Source organism: Odocoileus virginianus, chromosome 3 (genome assembly GCF_023699985.2).
Source record: "Odocoileus virginianus isolate 20LAN1187 ecotype Illinois chromosome 3, Ovbor_1.2, whole genome shotgun sequence".
Taxonomy (NCBI): domain Eukaryota; kingdom Metazoa; phylum Chordata; class Mammalia; order Artiodactyla; family Cervidae; genus Odocoileus; species Odocoileus virginianus.
The window spans coordinates 76,253,488-76,272,788 of NC_069676.1; the positions used below are offsets into that span (position 1 = coordinate 76,253,488).

General features: G+C 41.8%; 1 protein-coding gene across 2 annotated transcripts in view; it reads left to right on the plus strand.

The window, feature by feature from the left end:
- The window catches only part of RASGRF2 (Ras protein specific guanine nucleotide releasing factor 2), a 252,292-nt gene extending 236,049 nt beyond the window's left edge, over positions 1-16,243 (plus strand). For both annotated transcript variants that reach the window (XM_070465761.1, XM_070465762.1), the window contains exons 23-27: positions 1,563-1,760; positions 6,519-6,598; positions 7,903-8,020; positions 8,594-8,662; positions 11,660-16,243. In XM_070465761.1, coding sequence (XP_070321862.1) covers positions 1,563-1,760; positions 6,519-6,598; positions 7,903-8,020; positions 8,594-8,662; positions 11,660-11,752 — 558 coding nt within the window. In that variant the 3' untranslated portion in view covers positions 11,753-16,243. The remainder of the gene's footprint in view (positions 1-1,562; positions 1,761-6,518; positions 6,599-7,902; positions 8,021-8,593; positions 8,663-11,659) is intronic.
- Positions 16,244-19,301: the final 3,058 nt, after the last annotated feature.

A 19,301-nucleotide genomic window follows, 5' to 3' on the forward strand; every position in this document is an offset into this window, starting at 1 on the left:
TTCGCGGACGCTTGGATGGGACACAGTGATTCCTCCTGCTCCTTCAGGATTCAGGGCAGGCGTGACCTCTTTCCAGAAGCCAGCATCTGCCCCATGCTGCCTCCAGTTCTCAAGCTCCCCCCATCCCCACCCTTAGGTTTGCATCTCACTGTGTGATATTTACTTGATTCTGTCTGACTTCCCCTCACCTTCCCACCTAACCATGCCTAACCAGGCTCAGCACCCTAAGGTCAGGGAGACCGATTTATTTGTTTTTCCTGTTCCCCAACCTAAAAGAATGCCTAGTCCTTAGTAGGTGCTCGTTACAAAATAATTCCTCGTTTGTCTGATGAATATGCACATGTGGAGGCCCTGTGACTTAAGACGCTCATGCTTCTGCTCAGTCATGTCTGACTCGCTGCAGCCCCAAGGACTGCAGCCCACCAGGCTCCTCTGTCCACGGGGTTTCCCAGGCAAGGATACTCGAGTGGGTTGTTATTCCCTTCTCCAGGGGATCCTCCCAACCCAGGACTGAACGTACATGTCCTGCTTTGGCAGATGGATTTTTTTCTTTTCTTTTTTTATCACTGAGCCACTTGGGAAGCCCATGACCTAAAATACCTATGGGATTATCAAAGAATGGGTATACTCATCAGATTTAGTGTATGGATAGGAGATTATGGATCTTATATTCCCCTTGTTTGTTATCAATCCTCTTCTGTCCTTTTCCTTTCCATTTTCTAAGTCTTGAGCTTCTTAAGCTGCCTCTTTTTTTCTCTTGGCTTTAACTAATAGAATTACAGCACTTAGCTTTGAAACTATAGGTCCCTTTCACTGCTTGTGGAAAAAAAAAATCCGGCAAGAAGGTGAAAATGTTCTCTTCCCCTGCACCATGCGTTTCTGGTTTGAGAGTTGGTAGGTTAAGAGTTTGATTTGATTGGAGGAAAATGTGTTTTCTTTCTCTGTGATGGTTGAGGCTTCCACGAGTGACTATCCCCATGTTGTTGGGACCCAGGGAACATGGGGAGAGGCCCCAAGAAGTGAAACCTCTGGTCTGCAAAGGCTGCCGTTCCTCAGGGGAATAGCTCATCCTATGCCTTTCTTTCAATAATTATTGGAAATGACTTCTTCATCAAAATTACTGATTAACAAAATCACCTCTTCCTCCAACAAGCTGATCCCAAACAACTCCTCTCTTCACTCTCAGAATGAGAATGATTATTGTTAATAATGTTAATAATAATAATGTTATTATTACAGACTTTAGTCTCTTCAGAATCTGGTTGGTATCTACAACAGACCATGTCCCAAAGGAGAAATTGCAAATATGTATTTGTCAGTTCACTCAGGGAAAATTCTGTTGTACCTCCTCCTGAGGAAAATTTATTAAACACTTACAAATTAATATATTTCACTGAAAAAATAAAACTCAGTTAAGCCCCTCAAAAAAAAAAAAAAAGGACCATGATCTCGCGTCCCTTGACACTCGCTTTCCGGACATTTCTGTAGGCGATTCAGCTATTGTGCCTGCATGAATGGCTTTGGCTCTTAGCTGGCCTCTCTTGGCTTTTCCATTGTCTCAGATGAGTAACCTGGTGGCCTCCCAGATCATGAATTACGCGGATGTCACCTCCCGAGCCAACACAATTGAGAAGTGGGTGGCGGTGGCGGACATCTGCCGGTGCCTGCACAACTACAACGGCGTGCTGGAAATCACCTCAGCCTTAAACAGAAGTGCCATCTACCGGCTGAAGAAAACCTGGGCCAAGGTGTCCAAGCAGGTGAGCGCCAGGGGGCGACACCTCCCTCTGCCGGGAGGAGGAGAGTCTGGGAGACCAGAGCCAAGATAAATATTGCTGATTAGGAAATAATTAGCTGAAATGAGCAGCTCTGTTGGCAAAGAAAGGTGCCAACATGGGTGATTACTGTGTTCTTACCACTTAATTGATCCCTCTTATGCACGTTTCTAAATGGTTAATTTAGGGGAAAAAATACAAATCAAAATATTCATTGTAACATATTTGGGGACATCTTCAGACACTGTGGTTGACAGTTAGGAGCTGTTCACTGAATTATTTAGGGAGGGCACGTTGACTCCGGGGGAGCACAGTGATGTCTCTGGATCCATTCTTTGTCCCTCAAAGTAAAGGTACAAGTACCTTAGGGCCAAAGATCAGGGACCGAGGGCATCTGTGTTCACCTTTTTATTTGTCATTCTTTTAGTCAAGTTGTTGCATAATGACGTGGATGTGAAGGGATATAGGATGTGTGTGTATATATATATATATATATATATATATATATATATATATGGATAACTTTCTTAATTGTATTTTAATTGGACTCAGCTTGTTCATGCTTTTTGCTTTCATTCAGATAATTTGAAGATTCAAGTGACATCACCATTTGCCTCCTGGTCTTTGCCATGGGTGTCAGTGGATGTTGGGTGTTGGGGAGGGCTTCTCTGGGCTCCTGGGAGGCTGCGTGCCCCCACTGGTTTCCTGCTGTAGTCTCTGACTGATTAGTCGTTGGGTACAAGGCACTGTGAATTGCCTGTGCCTGGTGTTCAGATGGCAAGCCTACCCCATCAGGAACATGGTGTGGTTATTGTACCCAGGGAGCTTGGCTGATCTCACAGCTCTCACTGGCTCCGCTGGTTCTCTGAGACGGGGTGTGTATCACCTCTACTACAGGCTGCCCTTCCCCTTGCTGATTCCTGGTGGGCAGGCTAACTCTTCTTTACTATTAATAAATAACTCGTTTGACCCTCTCAAAGGGTGTTGGGGGAATTTTCTAGGCTCCTCCATGTTCTGTGGGTACCAGAGGCTAGAGGTGTCTTGCCAGGGTCTCTCTGCACATCCTTTTCCAACAGATCACTATGCCCACCTTGTTGTGACCACCTCGAGTTGGTGAGGGGCATCTTCAGGGTGCCCACCTCAAGGGTTTCAGGCAGGAAGAAGAGCATATATTCTGCTGACATTTCCTCAAAACTATCTGGTTTCTGTTGCTCCTTCTGAGGGTTCAAGCCCCTTTCAGAGACACCACTTCTTACTCTATCTTCTATTCCTTCTCCAAGCCTTTTAAGTTCCTCCCTGTGTAGCAAGAAACCAAGCCTAAGCGATCTCTTTTATTCCCTTCCCCACCATTCCTTAGTAAAAATGGAGTGCTTTGAGAATCCCAAATTTGGCCTCTAAAGCTAGCAGACTCTTCTTCTATGAAAAAAGCCTGGACCTTGCAAACGATATCCATAGCTTTTATAAAAACTGTTAAAAAAAAAAAAAAACTTTTAACGTTGACATCTTTGTAGGTTCATATGCAATTGTAAGAAATAGTAGAAATCCCCTCCACCCTCCACCCAGTGTCCCCCAATGGTTATGTCTTGTGTAACTATAGACAGTATCACAAACACAAATTAACCATTGGTACCATCCACCAGCCTTACTCAGACTTCATCTGTTCCACCGGTACTCGTGTGTGTGTTATGCATGTGTTTAGTTTTATGTGCCTTTATTACACAGGGGGTAGATTCACTACAGTCAAGATATTGAAGAGTTCTATCCCCAGGATACCTCCTGCCACCCTTATAGTCACAGCCATCTTCCTCCCTGTCGCTCCCTAACTCCTGGCAACCACAGATCTGTTTTCCATCTCTATAATTTTGTCATTTCAAAAATGTTATATAAATGGAATCATAGAGTATATGACATTTTGAGATTGCCTTTTTTATTTTTATTCAGTGTAATTCCTTTGAGATCTGTTCAAGTTGTTACACATATCAGTACTTAGTTCCGTATTTGATTTAACCATTCACCCCTTGAAGAACATCTGGGTTGTTTTTAGTTTTAGCTATTACAAATGAAGCTACTATGAATATTCATGTATAGGTTTTGTGTGACTACAATGTTTCATGTCTCTGGGATAAATGCCATAGAGTGCAGTCGCTAGATCATATGGTAATTGTGCATTAAGTTTCGTAAGAAACTGCCAGACTTTTCTAGAGAGGTTGTACCATTTTACATTCCTCTCAAGAAGGTATGAATGAACCAGTTTCTCTACATTCTTGTCAGCACTTGGTGCTGTCACTATTTTTCATTTTAGCCATTTTGATATTTCATCATTGTTTTAATTTGCGTTTCCTAACAGCTAATATTGGCGAACATCTTTTCATGTGCTTCTTTGCATCTTCAGCAAAATGTCCGTTCATGTCTTCAGATCAGTTTTTAATTAGGTTCCTTGGGTTTTTTTATCTTTGAGATTTGAGTTCTAGACTCTTTCCCCTTTATTCTTCTCTTTCAAAATTTTAGCTACCTAGATGCTGTGACCTTCATATACATTTTAGAGTCAAAACTGTGTCTTAAAAACTTTGCTGAGATTTCCATTGGAATTCCATTAAATCAGTCAATTTGGGGAGAATTGATATCTTTACTATATTAAATCTTACAGTCCATAAACACAGTATTTCTCACTACTCTTTATATTTTCTTTGAATTCTTAAATCAACATTTTGAAATCTTCAACATATAAGTCCTGTATGTGTTTCATTAGATTTATGCCTAAATACTTCATTTTCATTGGAGATATTTTAAATGTAATTGTGGTTTTAACTTGGGTTTCCATGTACTCATTGTTAGTATATACAAATATAATTGATTTTCCTCTGTTCTTATACCTGTAATGTTGCTGAACTCACATTAGTCCTTGGGGTTTTTCTATAGATTCCGTGGGATTTTCTACATAGGCAGTTAGTTATGTCAGTTGTTTATTTCCAACTTATATACCTTTTATTTCCTTTTCTTGCCTTCTTGCTCTGGCTAGACTTTCCAATGCTACGCTGAATATGATAGTAAGAAAGAACATTCTTTCGTGTTCTCGACCTTGGGGTGAAAGCTTTCAGTTTTTCACCATTAAGAACAATGTTAATTATGTTTTTTTGTAAATGCTTTTTTATAAAGTTGAGGAAGCTACCCTCTCTTCATAGTTTTTGAGAGATTTTATGATAAATGGGTATACTATTTTTTAAATAGGCTTCAAACAGCTATATCAGAATCCAAAACCTGGACACTGATGCCTTTGTCATGGCTGGGTTTTGCCTCCCTCTAAAGCAGTGATTGCCTCAGCCATTGGGTGCTGGATGCCCAGAGTCTATCATCTTGTCATACATGCCACACTTTCATCAGGGTCAGCAGGTCACTCCTCTGCCTATTCTTTTCTGCATTCTGATTCTCTCTTCCTCTGAAGTTGGCACCTTGTTAAATCTACTTTAGGCCTTCACTGTGGTTAACTTAAGCGATATTCATGTCTTTGGCAGGATGCAAGGTTAGGAATAACTGAACTGACTATGGAATTGAGATGATAAGGCCAATGTTGAAATTATTTTTTAAAATTTGAATATATTACCTGTAGAGACATTAAATAGAACTTACCATCTTGGTCACATATATAGATCACTCAAAGCAGCTTTCATGTGAATAATGGGCTATCCTAGAGGACCCAGTGCCTCAGACCTGTCATAGGCAGGGCCTGGTTGCAGATATGCCCTGCTTTGGACACTTTTGTTAACATCATCAGCGGTGTAGCTGTCTTTTCTGCTGATCTGAGTCTAGTCTGGGAGACATCCAAGAGGCCTGGTAGAATATGTTCTCTGAAGCCCACCAAATTTGGTCTGTGGCTGTAGGACAGTTATTTCTGCAGCTTCTTTGAGGGAAGGCCAGCCAGGGGCCAGGCAGGAGACCTGCCCAACACCCCCAACCCTCCACCCCTGTTCACGCCACGCTGGCTGTCTTTTCTCAGAGCCCTCAGGAACCAGGATGGGAAGGGAGACCCTGGAGTCACTCTGGAAGCTCTCGTGGGGCCTTGCAGCTCCTCTCTAGACTGAGACAGAGTTGCCTGAGGAGCCTAAGTCTTGGCTTCATTCCAGATGCTTCTCCTAGCAAAGCTACCTGGATGTGGGTAATGCCGTAAGTGGGTATTATCATCTCCAAGGGCCACACTACCATTCTTCCAGGTACATAGAAGAAACTCTAGACCAATGTCATCAGCAACTTTATTTCTTGGTAAATATCAATTATTCTTTTCTAATAAATTGACGAAGATGAACACAAAGGATTTGAAGTAGAGGGTATTGGTCAGTCCACAGCCAAGCAATATAATATGTGCTTTGATGACTTGGAAATTAGCAGTCAGAAAGATTGATCATGAAAACCCCCTGACACAGGACCTCTCTTTTAAGATCCCCTATTCTGTATATTCTTTCCAGGTCTTTAAGTTCCTAAGTTTTCTGTGCATTACAATTTTTCTTTTCTATACATTTTCTCTCTTTTAAATATATAAAAAAATGAGTTAGTATCATCTCATGTTCTTTTTTAACAAATGAAATTTAAGTACATCTCCATACTTTGAAAATCATATCACGTCATGATAGTCTGGCAATGGTATCGTACCTTCCACTATAGAAGACAACTGAGCAACTTTCGGTAACTCACCACCGTATCAAACCATGGGGGTGTTTTCATGATATACTGTTATTTGTTTCCTTCTAGACAAAAGCTCTCATGGACAAGCTTCAGAAGACTGTTTCGTCTGAAGGAAGATTTAAAAATCTCAGAGAAACCCTTAAAAAGTATGTCTATTTTGTTAAATTATTCATAATTCAGAAGTATTTTTATAGTATACAAATAGTGGCCTACCTCATACTTTTCTTTGGAAAGAAAAACAAATGGGACACAACTTCTATCAGTGGTTTTCTGATTTTCCTTTTCATTTGGAATACCATGCATACAGTAAGCGTCTTATGGATATACTCATGGTCTGCAGAGCGTTCCAATAAGAAAATGTCGCCATAGTAAATCTTTTACTATAAAAAGTTTCTTTATTTGGTATTTCCTAATCTAAACACAGTGATTCCCTGTGATTCTTTATTTGAATATCCCAGTCCCTATTGCTTTTGTTTTTTATTTTTTGCTTTTTATTGCTGGATCATTTTCTCATTCTTCAGACACACGGGGGGGGGGGGTGGTGGGGAGGGAGAACAGAGTATATCCTTCTGCAATTTGTTTTCTAATGACCTGCCACACGTACTTCATTTACTCTGGAAAATTTTGTCCTGTGATGTCATGACTGAAAGAAAGATTTAAAGTAACAACCGCAATAGGATAAGAACTATTAACTGAAGACTGAATAAATGATAGACTCTATGCTAAGTGCTTGATGTGTTTTGTTTAAGCCTTGCAGCAAACTAGAGATAAAAGTTTCATTGTCTCCCTTTCACAGACAAGGAAACTGCAGTTCAGAGAGTTTGCCCGCCATCACTTAGTAAGTAGGCAAGCGGGGACTCAAACTCAGTTCTCCCTGGATTAAAAGGCCATGTTCTCAACCTCTAGACTCCGAGAATGCACCTTCCAAACAAAGAAGGTCTCACTTTAGTGTGCAGGTGTGATATTAAGTCTATACCTTCTAAAACATTTAAATACTAACTAAAACAGAAAGCTAGTTTTGCAAGTGTTAATCACATTGATTTTTCTACCCACTTCTTCAAGGTTGAATGTTTGCACTTGAATGAGGTGAGGGCATGGGGTTTTCCTACATGCTTTTATATCTCTAATGGTGTGGCCAGTTGACAAGCACTGCAGGCAAATGCTACAAGCAAGTCCTGTTAGCAGATGTTTTGTATTTGTCTGTAAGACATCCTGCTGTTTGAAGTACCATTGTCTAAAACACATAGTAAAGCATGAGCTGTAATTTTGTTTCATACTCTATTGTAAGACATACTTAAACCTCTGCATATCATGAGCATGCTTCTGAACATGGACTTAAAAGACTTCTTTTCTTCAGGAGGGGAGCAGCACAACTGCTTCCTGCTGAAACTGGGGCGGTGGGTGGACACCTGTTGGATGGGCTTGCGAACGGTGCCTCTTGGTCTTTCAGTTGTAACCCGCCTGCTGTTCCTTATCTGGGGATGTACCTGACCGACCTGGCGTTCATTGAAGAAGGAACACCAAACTTTACTGAGGAAGGCCTCGTCAATTTCTCCAAGATGAGAATGGTGGGTTCGCGTTTCATGCAATCAGCCTGTCTCGGCGACTTGAGTGGCTTATAGAGAAGAGGCAATGTCACGGAAGAGTGACCATTTGCTTTTTCATCTTGACCTTTTTATCCGACACTGGGTCTGATACCTGATGTTGGCTGATTCAGGAGATTTTCGCAGTCCTCTTTCAGCTGGCAGGCTAGACAAAGAGGGTGGGGAATAAAGCCCCAGGGATGACTTTCTGAGGCTGAGCAGTGATAGACAGATGCTGAAGGCTTCTTGCAGGACAGCTCAGTTCTGAGCACGAAGTTTGAAGTGAGGAGCCCATGGACTCTAGCGCCCCATGCTTGCCACCTGAGGATACCCCATGCCAGCTGTTTCCCTGATTGGGAATTCAGTATCCTCTTGCTAGTAGCATTTCTCGTGGCTCATTGCAGGCAAAAAAGCCCTAGGGCTAGGTCATGATGGAGCAGGGCTCCAGACACCTCGTTGGATGGAGTAAGGGACTGACTGCTCTGGAACAGGCTCCCAGAAAACTTTGCTGCAACACAGGGCAATGCTTATGCTTCGCTTCTGTTGTTTCTCCGTCAGATATCACACATCATCAGAGAGATACGCCAGTTCCAGCAGACCTCCTATCGAATCGATCATCAGCCAAAGGTAATTGTGTATGCTTGTCAGGGAATTTAAAGAAGAAAAAAGTGGAAGTTAATTCATTGGAAACAGCAGTAGAGTAGGTCAATAATACCAAAAGCCAACTCAAAGAAAAGACCAAAAAGACAGACAAACCTTTGGTAACTCTTATTAAGAAAAACAAGAAAGAAAGCAAAAAGAATATCAATTCATCATCAAACTCTATCTATTTTATATCCAGTATTTCTTGTGAAGCTGTCCACACCACCACCACCACCCCTGGTCCAAGCTACCAATATCTGGTACCTGGTGTACCGAATGCAAATCCATTCTACAAATTTACAGCCAAATAGGACCCTCTGAAACACACAGTGGGAGTTGTTTGCCCCTTGGTTAAAATATTTTATTGGCTTCTCTTTGCTCTTAGGCTAAGGAAAGAAAAAAGAAACAATCCTGATATGTCCTAGAAATCTTGGATTATGTGATCCCTCCTCATCTTCCAAGATTCATCTCACGTCTTTATCCCCTTCTTCTCTCCATCCCAACAATAATTGATGTTTATTACCTTTTTCTTTCTTCCTTTCCTTTTCTTTCTTTCCTTTCCTCTTTTCTTTCTTCATTTTTCATTTTGTAATAGATGTTATTTTTTAGAATTGTTTTAGCTTTACAGAAAAATTCAGATGGTAAGATAGAAGATTCCCATTTAACACACAGCTCATCATCCCTGTTATTTCATGGAACTTGACATACTTATTATGAAACTCATAAGAAAGCTTTGATAGGCAAAAAAAAAAGATAAGAACTTTTTGAAAAATAAGAAGAGTAAGGGAGAGCCTTGCCTACCAGATACAGACACTAACTGTGGTGAATAGAAGAGGGCTGTCTTGGCAGAGGGATACAAACTCAGTGGAGTGGGATAAAGTCCAGGTGCAGATTTTGTCTATATGAGAACTTAATATGGGATAAAGGAGACATTTAAAGAAAGTGACAGAAAGAAACTGACCATTGTGTAAATGAAAGAGGAATTTTGGCTCTCCATCTTATCCTATTCAAAAAATAAATTCCAGATGAATTCACTACTTTATTATAAAAATAAACATTACATTATTTTGATAAAATAATATAGGACAATATAATATTGACAAAATAAAATATTCATGATCTTTGGATTTGAAAGACCTTCTTAAACACAGAATGTGAAAGCTATAGAAGATGAGGTTGATAAAGTTTGCTGAATCAAAATCTAAAACTTCTATTTGACAAAGGGCAATTGTTTAAAAAGTCAGAGTACAAGCAGTAGACTAGGAGACAATATTTGTAACATAAAAAAGATATAGAATAAAATTATTCCTATAAAGAACAGTATTGCTATAAATCTATAAGAAAAATCATAAACAACTCAATATTGACAAAGCTATAAACAGGTGATTCACAGAAGAAGAAACAAAAATGTCCAGTACATATTTGGAGAATGCTCAACTTCATTAATAAGAAAAATACAAATTACGAAGCATCATTATCAGCTTATCAGACAGACATATTTTTAAAATATCGTTAACAGCAAACATTAGTTACGATATGGGATAACAGATACTCTCATGTACTATAGGCACAACAGTTTTGGAGGTTATTTTATTATTTTTTTTTATTAAAAATTGATATACCAAGTAACCAGAATTCTCATACATTGCTGGTGAGAGTAACATGGTACAACCTCTTTGGAAAAGTGTGTCCTTTGGAGGTTTCTGAAAATGTTAAATATGCGTATTTAACTTAAATACCTTATGACCAAGGTATTTATCCACGGGGGAAGTGAAAACATGCTCATAAAAAGTTTCACATAAAATGTTTATAGCATTTCTTAATAATAGCCAAAAATTGGAAACAGCCCAGGTGTCCATAAATAGATGAATGGATAAACAAATTGTGGTGTATCTACACAGTGGACCCACTGCTCAGCAGTCGAAGATGACAACCGGTGACACACAGCACAACATAGGTGAATCTCAGCACATCATGCAGAGTAAAAGAGACCAGACCTGGAAGAGCACATGCTGTGTGGCTCCGCTTACATGAGGTTCTAGAGCAGACAGAACCTACACAGGTGATAGAAATCAGAGCAGTGATTGCTTCTGGCAGTAGGCTGATTGGGAAGCTGCATGAGGGAACTTTCTGGGGTGATGAAATTATTCTCTAGCATGCTATATATGTAGCTTGGTTGTTGTTTAGTCGCTAAGTCGTGTCCAACTCTTTGCAACCTTGTGAACTGTAGCCCTCCAGGCTCCTCCGTCCATAGGATTTCCCAAGGAAAAATACTGGAATGGGTTGCTATTTCCTCCTCCAGATATATAAGTTACATGGGTATTTACTTTTGTCAAAACTAATCAAAGTATTAATTTTACTTATGTCTGCTGTATCTCAGTAAAAATGAAGAGATATTTTTTTCTGTTTAGAACCTGTTCTAACATGTTCATTTCCATGTCTTTTCGTTTCATTTCTGGTGTGGAACCATTCACATGTGAGCACTAGGGAGTATGCTAACAAGGACTTCACTGTAACTCTGTGTCATAGTGAAATATTGGTGGCAGCCCATCAATATGGGATCGTTAAGTAAACTCTGATATGTCACACTCATGATACAGCAGTGAGAGCTCATTGTATGACAGGAGGAGACCCCACAACTTCTAGTCTGATGAAAGCGGAATAAAATGTACCCTTGTGATACCATGTATTAGAGGAAAAATGATTTATGCAATGTCTGGAAAGATACTGAAAAATATCTGGGAGAATACAAGCCAACTGATAACAGTGATGCTACTTGAGGGCAGTGCCTAGAGTAGGGAGTTAAGAGGGGACCAGAGATGTTTTTTTTAATACAGTCAGAATATATTCCTAATGTCTTTTAGTTACATCAAGTATTTCGGTGCTTGGGAGAAAATGTTGAATTGTGTCAGGCTCCATTCAGAAAATGTACCTCTGGTGGTGTGAAGGAACTCAAAGCGGAGATATCCCTTTCTTCTCCAGGTCACTCAGTACTTGCTTGACAAAGCCCTCATCATAGATGAAGATACGCTGTATGAGCTGTCACTAAAAATTGAACCTCGGCTCCCTGCTTGACGATCCGACCTTGCCCCGAGTCCGTGGAATTTTCATGGAAAGCAGAGCGGACAGAACTGTGCATGCCACGCCTCCCGCAGTGCTGAGAGGACAGGGGCGTGGAGACAAAGCCAGTCTCCTTAGTGCCCCAGAGATGACGGAGCCAAACCAGAACCCTGTCTCCAGCCAGGGAAGCCCCGCTGGTTGGGATCAAGGACGGATGCTTCAGACTTGGGTGGGAAGCTGAAGAGAGTGGTGTTTGGTAAAGCTGAGGGCGTGCTTGCCTGAGGGAGTATAAGCTGGGAGGTGCCGGTAGCCATTTTAATGCAGCAGGTAAGAAGGGGAATTTCAAGTTGTGCCCCGTCTTCTGTTAAGAACTCAGGGATAAAGGTCCATGGAAAAGGCTTGTGATGTTTCGCTGGCACTTCACTGGCCTGGGGCACCTCCCAGTTTTCTCCTAGGATTTAACTGCTTCTCTTACATTTCCTTTGTTCCAGGCTTCCAGAAGCGCCGAGGCTGTCTCTGTGGGGACGGGCTGACACATGAGCAATTTCAATCCTCAGCATGTGCATGGTTCTCAATGCATCATAAATATTTATACTGGAGAAATGGCATGTTCTGAAACTGCCCTTTCAGTCTTTAGGCAACAGGACAGGAAAGACAGGTTGAAAGTCAAATGGATTTGTATGTAACATTTCCATAACTTAGAACTCAATAGCTGTGCCCCCAAAGAGTCCAGCCACGTGGGGGACTTCTTCCTGAGGCTGTGCAGTTCAGGAAGTTGATGCCATTGAGAGGCGGGTGCAGGCTTTGCGAAAAGATGCCCAGGCGCCCCACGAACAAAACTGTGGAGCACAACAGAAGGCCACCGAGGGGAAGAGTGGGTCTCAATGCTAAGTGAAAAGATACACTTAGAAATCATCTCTGCGCCTTTCTGAGCTTGTGTTCATTCCCGCCAGCCCCTTGGTTATGTGGGAATCTGTTCTGATTTACACAAACCATGCTTAGGCTCACTATGAACATTACTTGTATTTTTTTAAAGTTGTCTAGTGCAGCGGCCCCCAACCTTTTTGGCACCAGGGACCAGTTTCATGGAAGACCATTTTTCCACAGACGGGCGGGGGGAGGGGAGTTGGTTTCAGAGTGATTATGTGCATTACAGTTATTGTGCACTTCATTTCTTTTGTTATTACATCAGCCCCACCAAAGATCATCAGGCATTAGGCCCTGGAGGCTGGGGACCCCTGCTTTAGTGGGATTTTTTTTTTTTTAAACCCACCCTTCCATGTACTATTAGTAGACAGTTCTTTTCCAGTCATCTTTGTTTTTAAATTTTGAGACATTTCTGAGTGAAAATTTTGTAAGTATATGAGAAATGGGCCCAACCACTCATGAGCTCTTGTGTCAGAAAACCAAATGCAGGGGTTCGTCCTCCTACTCTAGGCTGGGAAAGCGACTGTGATTTCCCCAGGATTGTTGGTTGTTGAAGAAATAGGGCTATCTCATGTTTACCTCCCTCTTCTCTTCTCAGGGAGACCTCTGCTTTCAAAGAAGAGAAAAGATATTGTTACCTGAGCCTATTGCATCTGGCATTATATCTTAGAGGCATGAGGCATATCAATGCTGACATTGAAAAAAAATTGATCTGTTTGGCTGCTTTTTCTCTTTGCACTTTAATTATGTTGTCAGAGCTGACAGCTGACTAATAAATTCAACTTGCTGGCTCATAAGACCCAGTGGAATTGGTAATATCCCACAGAGGTGGAGAATGTACATTTTTCCTGCATGGCCATCTCTGTACATAACTATATAGTGAAATATCAAGTAAGTAAAAGAAAATATTTATAATATTTGAAGACCATTCCAAAAATATTTTCAATAGCTCATATTAGCTAACAGGATAGCTCTAAACTCAAGGAGGGTGACTTATGGATGGTTAATTTTTCTTTCTTTTTTTTTTTAAAGTTGCTTGTTTTTTCTCTTTAGTTTCAAATAAAAAGTTGATGCATCTTGATGCATGATAAGAAGCATGAGTTCTTTGGATCCTAACAATGAATAACTTATCATTTTTTTTCTCAGTGTTCAGAAACAAAGTTTGAACTAATATATATTAGTTACACCAAGCACCTCAAAGTCTTGCAAAAGAATAAGAAAGTAAAGGCTAACTTTCTTGGTGCAAAGACAGTTTTGAAAGTGAACAAAAACCAGGACAGATCAGTGAAAAGACCACACACATAGCAGTTTCAGGCAGAACAACACCTGGAAATGTTGTATCAGACTCTGGCCTTGGACTCTCCAGAGTCTTCCAGAAGGCAGGGTGTGGTTCTGTGGGCACTGTCCCTGGAAGTTTGGACCCTTAATTCTATGACCCAGTGGTTCCAGAGGCACTGCAGCCATTCTTATTAGAGAAAAATAGGAACTAGAGGAATTTCCAAATGTTCCTTCCCTTTTGGCATACAGGTTTTCCTCAGCTAGTGACAAAGCCGGCAGGTCTATTTTCTGCAGAATGTTGGAAGAGCGCCCCCTAGCGGTCAACTATGGGCACTGTCCGTCGTCTCTGCTGACCCTTTAAGTACTTTTTTTTGCGAGTTACACACCCCTCCTGCTTCCTAGAGTCTGAAGCCTTGAGGGAGCTACAAGAGAGAACTCCATCTCCAAGGGAGTTGCTTTTGATGACCTGAACCATTTCTGGGCCAGCTGCGAGAGGAAAGCGCATTTTTAAAAAGCTCAATTTGGTCACATTTAAAAGCCCCAAGAGCAATTTGTGGTTTCCTTTTGATTGTTTAAAGCACCCATCCTCTTCTGCCTTGCGAGCTTTGTTTGACGGTGGGAATGAGCGCTCCTGGCTGGGTCTGCTTGTATTCCATTACATGAGACCCATTTCTATGAGTAGATGGGAGGTCAGCTTCTAACAGCCAAATAGGGAACACTTGTATTCTTGCAAAATTAACCTAGAAAATCAGAAGTAAAATCCAATTTCATGCTTTCAGATGAATACTCATATTTTGTATAGTCAATGAAATTATCTTGGGGATTTTAGGGAATGCCTTTGGTGATTAACTCAGACATCCAGTTTTGCTACAGGGACAAGTCTCTTATTTAAGGCAATATATTATGTGACTGATTCAGGCATGAAGCAGAACGTTGTCAGTTTTCCTTAGTGTTTCTCTGAAGGAATTTAAAGAGGGAAATTCAAACCTACTGTTGCAGTATTTTCAACTGACTCTCACACCAAGTCCCTATTACTGTCCATTAAATTTCAGTACAGATGTTGAATGACTTGGCAGAGAAAAATCCATGATGTTCCAGTTTGGAGTGTGTGTGATAATGGACCTCTTTTTTCTCACAGTGTTGTAACAGACAGGACCATGGGTCAGCGATGATTGGACTGTTTTCAAATTCTTAACTAAAAAGTGTAATGCAGTAGGGAGGGTGTTCCCAATAGAATTAAGTTTTATTTTAAAATAAAGGATTTCATTTCGCTTTTCTTTTCAAAGGTTGATTTTATTCTCCCTGGAGGGTGGGGAAAAAACAACTTTCCCTTCATTTTAAACCATAAGATTTTTTTTAAAACCAGCCTGTGAATTTTTACTGCTATTGAAATGGTATAAAAGATAATATTTATGGCTAAACAATAGAGCTGTGCTAATGTCCACAGCCAGAAGGAATACATGAATAAGATTCATTTTCACTTCAGAAAGACAACAGATTGTAGTTTTAACTAATGACTTGATTACTGACACCACTATGTGAACCCTGGTAATAAGACTTGAACCAATGAAATCTAATCAGAGTGTCATTTCTTGGTATCTGTTAGTGACTTAAAATTAAGGCAGGGAGGAACTAAAGTAGAAAACAACCATCTTGTTGTAGGTATAAATACATGAAAGATCAGAAAATTATTCACCTTGGCTACCATACCACATGATGTTAACATTAGGGTTGATTTGATTGTACTTGATTGCATTTGCTCAAGAAAAATAATAGTTCTACTAAATGATGTTGAACCACTGTCTTATTCCACCACCATTAATTTTCCTCTGGAAATGCAGTTGTGAAAGAGCACTGGACTAGGCATCCTAGCCCTAGGTTCAGATCTACCCAGCTAAAGCTGGGAAACCTTAGGCCAGTGCTGAAACCTCTCTGATCCTCAGTTTCCTCATCTGTGAAATGGAGTTAATAGTGATTCCTGTGCTGCCTACCTCACAGGACTGTCATGAGGACAAAGTGGATCCGACTGTAAAGTGCTGTCCAAATGTGAGGTAATTTGATTACCATCCTCATCTCTCTTTTGCAGAGGATTTAATTGTATTTGTTTGTTTTGTGTGTGTGTGATGGACAAACCCGTGTATTACTTGGAGAACTATATTGTTTGTGTCCAGTTACTTTGCAAATCTGCTGACATCTGTGACTCCGACAGAGGGGTTTGTGCTATGGCCTAACACTTGCCAGGTGAGGTGTGGGTTATGCCTGTATGCAAATTAAACTTTGCCTTTCTCAAATTCTCCAAAATCTCCTTAGTCTCCTCATTTGTTTCAGCATTTTTCTATATTGTCTTCTGTGGGCTCCTTCAGCTATTCTTTTACTTCTAAAGTTCAGGGAGGAAAAGGTTTAGAAGAAGCCATGTTTCAGGTACTAAAATATCAGAGAATTTGAAGGATCTCGGGCTTCCTAGATGGCACTAATAGTGAAGAATTCGCCTGCTCATGCAGGAGACTCAAGAGACGCAGGTTCGATCCCTGCGTCGGGAAGATCCCTGGAGGAGGAAATGGCAACTGACTCCAGGATTCTTGCTTGAAAAATTCCATGGACAGAGGAGGTTGGGCTAAAGCTTGGACAGTGGGCCAAAGTCCATGAGGTCCCAAAGAGTCGGACACAACTGAGTATGCACGCGAAGATGACGTTAAAGGTCCTCTAGCCCCACTGTCTTTCCACGGTTTACAGCTTTCCCATGCCTTCACCAGCCCAGGTTTGAAATACCTCCAGGCACACGGAACTCATAACTCTCCAAACAGCTCTGTTCACCCAGTGGCAGCTCATGAACAGGCTGTGCAGAGAAGAGCTACTGAGGTTAGAGATGGAGGTCTGAGGCTGTGTTCCTCATCTAAAATGAAAGCCTCATATCTGCCCCTAGAATAACTGCAGTGGTTCCATGGAATAATATATATGAAAAATACTTCATTTTTTGTCCAGTAGATGAAGTTGTCCTAATGTTAAGAGCTGAAGGAAACATGATGCAGCTGTTGAGTCCAAGAGAAAACTGAGAAAAGGGAGAATGTGGGTCCTTCTGTCTCATTGGCTTCCTTTTCCACTTCTGAAATGAGCAATCGGCCTGGTAGGGATTCGGGAACCCAGGTTCCTTTCATTTTGTTCCATTCCTCATGGCGTTGACCTTGCCTGCTGGTCAAATCTGGATCCTGTTATTAATACATTCAGGCTCTAGCCAGATTCAGGGACAGAAAAGAGAATAACCCCCAACAGGAGATTTCCTTTATAGCAAGTAATAGGGCACTTACACACTTCACTTCTGTTCCTGTCCCTATGACATGAACTAGCCATGTGAACACCTGGCCACTAGCCCTGAACTTTGAAGGGAATTGGTGAAGATGAGATCGGAGTGTGTGGCCTATGACAGAGATCATAATTTGAAGAATTTTCAGAAATCTGGGGTTTCTGTTGAGTCATCTATGGAGGTGGCCACTTCATCACCCCACCTTTATCATAAATGGGAGGATAACTAGGCCCTCAAAAGAAGGGTGCCACACATTTTTCTCAAAAATAGCCCAACTTCTCTTCTGACCTTACTAACATAAAATTACACTGTAACAGATGAGGAGTTGAGGTAAGGCATCGGGTGGGTGAATGCATGCATGCTAAGTTGTTTCAGTCGTGTCCAACTCTTTGTGATCCCATGGACTGCAGCCCACCAGGCTCCTCTGTCCATGGGATTCTCCAGGCAAGAATACTGGAGTGGGTTGCCACGCCGTCCTCCAGGGGATCTTCCCAATAAAGGGACTGAACGCACGTCTCCTGTGTCTCCTCTATTGCAAGTGGTTTCTGTACTGCTGAGACACCTCGGAAACCCATGTGGTGGGTAGGTGGAGGGTAAATGTCCGCAAGTAAGGAATTGGAAAAAAAAAAAAAAAGAGCAGTTTCTCATTGTAACCACCATCTTTTAAATTCTATATCTCCATGCTTTTCAAAAGCTTCACCATTCTCTGCATCTGGGATCTGGGGTATTTCAGGCTCGCTGGATTTATTTCACCTGGTGCCTGAACTGCCATGAAACAGTTTGGTCAGCCCCACAGACCTCTGACTTGCTGCCTGTTCTGCCAGGGGAGCAGGAGGGACTATGGTCTGTTAGGACAAAAATGTGAAAACTGGGAGCTCTAAATCTTTACAGGATCATGCAATCAGTTTGGTGGGTCCCAATCCACAATTGTTCAATGAGATAACATAGGAGAACCTAGAAAATATCTGAGTATAACATATCACATGCAAAAAGGGTAAGTATCACTTGTACGCTAGGTTATAATGATAGCATATATGTTAACTGAGACCAATACACAGTAAAGTGCTTGAATCTTAAGTGTACAGCTTGAGGAGTTTTTACACGTGTGTACACTCATACAACCACCCCTAAATCAAGAACCCTTCCAGCCCCAGAGGGCCCTCTGAGGCACTCTCCCAGTCAGTACCCCTATGCAAAGGTAAAATATTTGCTTTTATTTTTGACCCTATTTGAAAGAGGTGGAGGATCTGAAAGAGAACCTCTCTAGGTGGGAGGTTATTTCTGGGCTCCATGACCTGCTCCATCATCCCCTCCTCGCATGGCTTGGGTCCTGAGGAGGAAGCGAAAGGAGTCAGCTGGTGATGTGCACCTGGACATAGAAGCTGGGTACGTGACCATCACCAGACGCCTGGGCAGCTCCCTCTGAAATGCAGGCTGTGCTCCAAAGTGCTGGTGGGTCAATGCTATTTACAGTCAACCTTTCCGGTTTGCAGTGGATGTTCCAAGGAGGGCTATTTTTAAACAGGGTGATGGCCTGCGGGACCTTCTGGTAGTAAATTAAGCTGGTGTGGATACCAAGTAGCAATCTACTTCAGATGACCTGATCTAGAAGAGAAGGGTGATTGCCCCTGAATCCAACCCCCAGATAACTAGTTGGAAGGAGGTGCCCTGGTTCCTGGTTCAGAATGTGATTAGAAACTGGAGGGAGCTTTAGATGTCTTTCTCAGCTTGGAGGGGAGAGGCGAGGGTCCCGGAGAGAAAGGACCATTCTCCACAGCTAACCAGGGACCCAGAGATGGGCTCCTGAGGGAAGATAGGAACAAATTCCCAAATAGGTGCAGCAGTTTTCCCGCGGTCCTCTCACTCCCAACGCGGGAGCCTGCAGGTCTGGGCAGCCAGTTAGCTGGCTGCGGGCCCAGGAAGCCCTCGCAGAGCCCTGGGAGAGGCAGCCTCCACGACTAGACTTGGGGGAGGGAAACATTTCAGAGAAAAGGTAGGAGCTAGAAAGAGGCCAGAGACCAGCCGCTGCCACCCACGGAAGAATCAGAGGCCAGTCCT